At 45.9% G+C, this 1,718-nt stretch overlaps 1 protein-coding gene across 1 annotated transcript; it reads left to right on the top strand.

The window, feature by feature from the left end:
- The first annotated feature begins 361 nt into the window (after nt 1-361).
- Nucleotides 362-1,138, top strand: LOC132650051 (mortality factor 4-like protein 2). The gene is made up of 2 exons (XM_060374971.1): nt 362-421; nt 482-1,138. The coding sequence occupies exons 1-2, from the start codon at nt 362-364 to the stop codon at nt 1,136-1,138; spliced, it is 717 nt and encodes a 238-aa protein (XP_060230954.1).
- Nucleotides 1,139-1,718: the final 580 nt, after the last annotated feature.

The raw sequence follows: 1,718 nt of genomic DNA, 5'->3' as shown, positions 1-1,718 counted from the left end.
GATCACATGTCGGCTGCTGCAAAGAACTGGATTCTCCTCTCAGGTCATCCTCAGAAAAGCTATCTTTGCTGTGCAGTAAATGATCGGGGGATCTGACCCTGGTTGCGGAACCTGTTTGCATTCCTGCTTGCAGAATTCAGGGTTGTATTCCCACTTCATCCTTCCAGACCACCCTAGGAGATCTGTAAGCCTCTGCCCTGGAAATTGCTAGGAATCCTTGGAAGGGAAAGAAAGAAGAGTGTAGGATGGACTAGAAACAGGGTTGAGTTCCAGAAAGCAGGCTTCTGAAACTCGTGGACAACAACCTGCTGAAGAAGACAACTCTGAGAAACCAATTCGAAGCAACATGCAGAGACGTCAGATGAGAGGAGCTGCCTCAGGAATGGAGTCTGCTGGTTCCCAGGAAGAGAATGTTGAACCAGCTGTTTCAGGAAGATGGGGAGGTCACCCTGGTGAGAACTCCCCTTCTGGTTCAGTGCAGAAGACAAGGAAGAACCAGCAGAAGACTCCTGGCAATGGAGATGGTGGCAGTAGCAGCGAAATGCCACAGCCCCCACAGAAGGAAAGGGCACGAGCCGATGCCACTGTGGAGAGTGAGGCGGCATTGAAGAAGAACAAAGTGGATGTGGAAGTGGAAGTGAAGATTCCTGAAGAATTAAAGCCATGGCTGGTGGAGGACTGGGACTTGGTTACTAGGCAGAAGCAGTTGTTCCAACTCCCTGCTAAAGAGAATGTAGATGCCATTCTTGAGGAGTATGCCAAGTGTATCAAGTCCCAGCGAAGTGCTGACAATAAGGAGTATGCAGTTGATGAAGTTGTGGGCGGGATAAAAGAGTATTTCAATGTGATGCTGGGCACTCAGCTGCTCTACGAGTTTGAAAGGCCCCAGTATGCTGAGATCCTGCTGGCTCACCCTGATGCGCCAGTGTCACACATCTATGGGGCACCACACCTACTGAGGTTATTTGTGAGAATTGGGGCAATGTTGGCCTTTACGCCCCTTGATGAGAAAAGCCTGTCATTACTGCTGGGCTATTTGCATGATTTCCTTAAGCATCTGGCAAAGAATTCTGCTTCGCTGTTTACTGCCAGAGATTACCAAGTGGCTTCTGCTGAGTATCACCGCAAAGCCCTGTGAAGGTCTACTGACCAATCGTTATTGTCTGATGCCTGTAAACACTTTTGTTTAGTCCTTTCAGTGTAGAATTGACATTGTTTAAAACTGTCAGTGTAAAATAGGGCCTATGTTAGGTTGATTTCCTGTTGTGTTGTAAGAAGAAATAAACGGAGTGTCTCCTGACAACTTTCCTCACGTAAAAGTTGCTACCAGTGTATGCAGTAATTAGACAAAGAAGAAATTCAGTAGAACATTTTATTGCCTAGTTGACGACATTGCTTGGATACTGGTGGTTCTATCCCTTTTGACACTACACAGTTTTCTAACACGTGTTAATGCTACATGGTGAGATGCCAAGGTTCCTAGTGCCAAAGGTTCAACTTAAATGTATATGCCTGAAAACCCATGCATTTGTGCTCTTATTTCTTGTGGTGCATGACCTGAACATCCCATCCTCTGCAAATCCATTATTTGTTGTTCCTTACGCATTCATGCTATCATTGCTCACATTGTTGAAAGATGGTGGTTTGTTTCCTGGTTTCTGTATTTGAGTCTAATGCATGTTCTAACGTGATAGAGGCAATGCATTATTGTGTAGCCA

The sequence above is a fragment of the Meriones unguiculatus genome, chromosome X (genome assembly GCF_030254825.1).
Source record: "Meriones unguiculatus strain TT.TT164.6M chromosome X, Bangor_MerUng_6.1, whole genome shotgun sequence".
Classification (NCBI taxonomy): Eukaryota; Metazoa; Chordata; class Mammalia; order Rodentia; family Muridae; genus Meriones; species Meriones unguiculatus.
This window is presented reverse-complemented; position numbering and strand designations above follow the sequence as displayed.

Coding starts and splice junctions, on each gene's coding strand:
- LOC132650051 (XM_060374971.1), top strand. CDS start 362: ATGAGAGGAGCTGCCTCAGGAATGGAGTCTGCTGGTTCCCAGGAAGAG. Junction 422..481: donor AGGAAGAGAATGTTGAACCA/GCTGTTTCAGGA, acceptor GGTTCAGTGCAG/AAGACAAGGAAGAACCAGCA.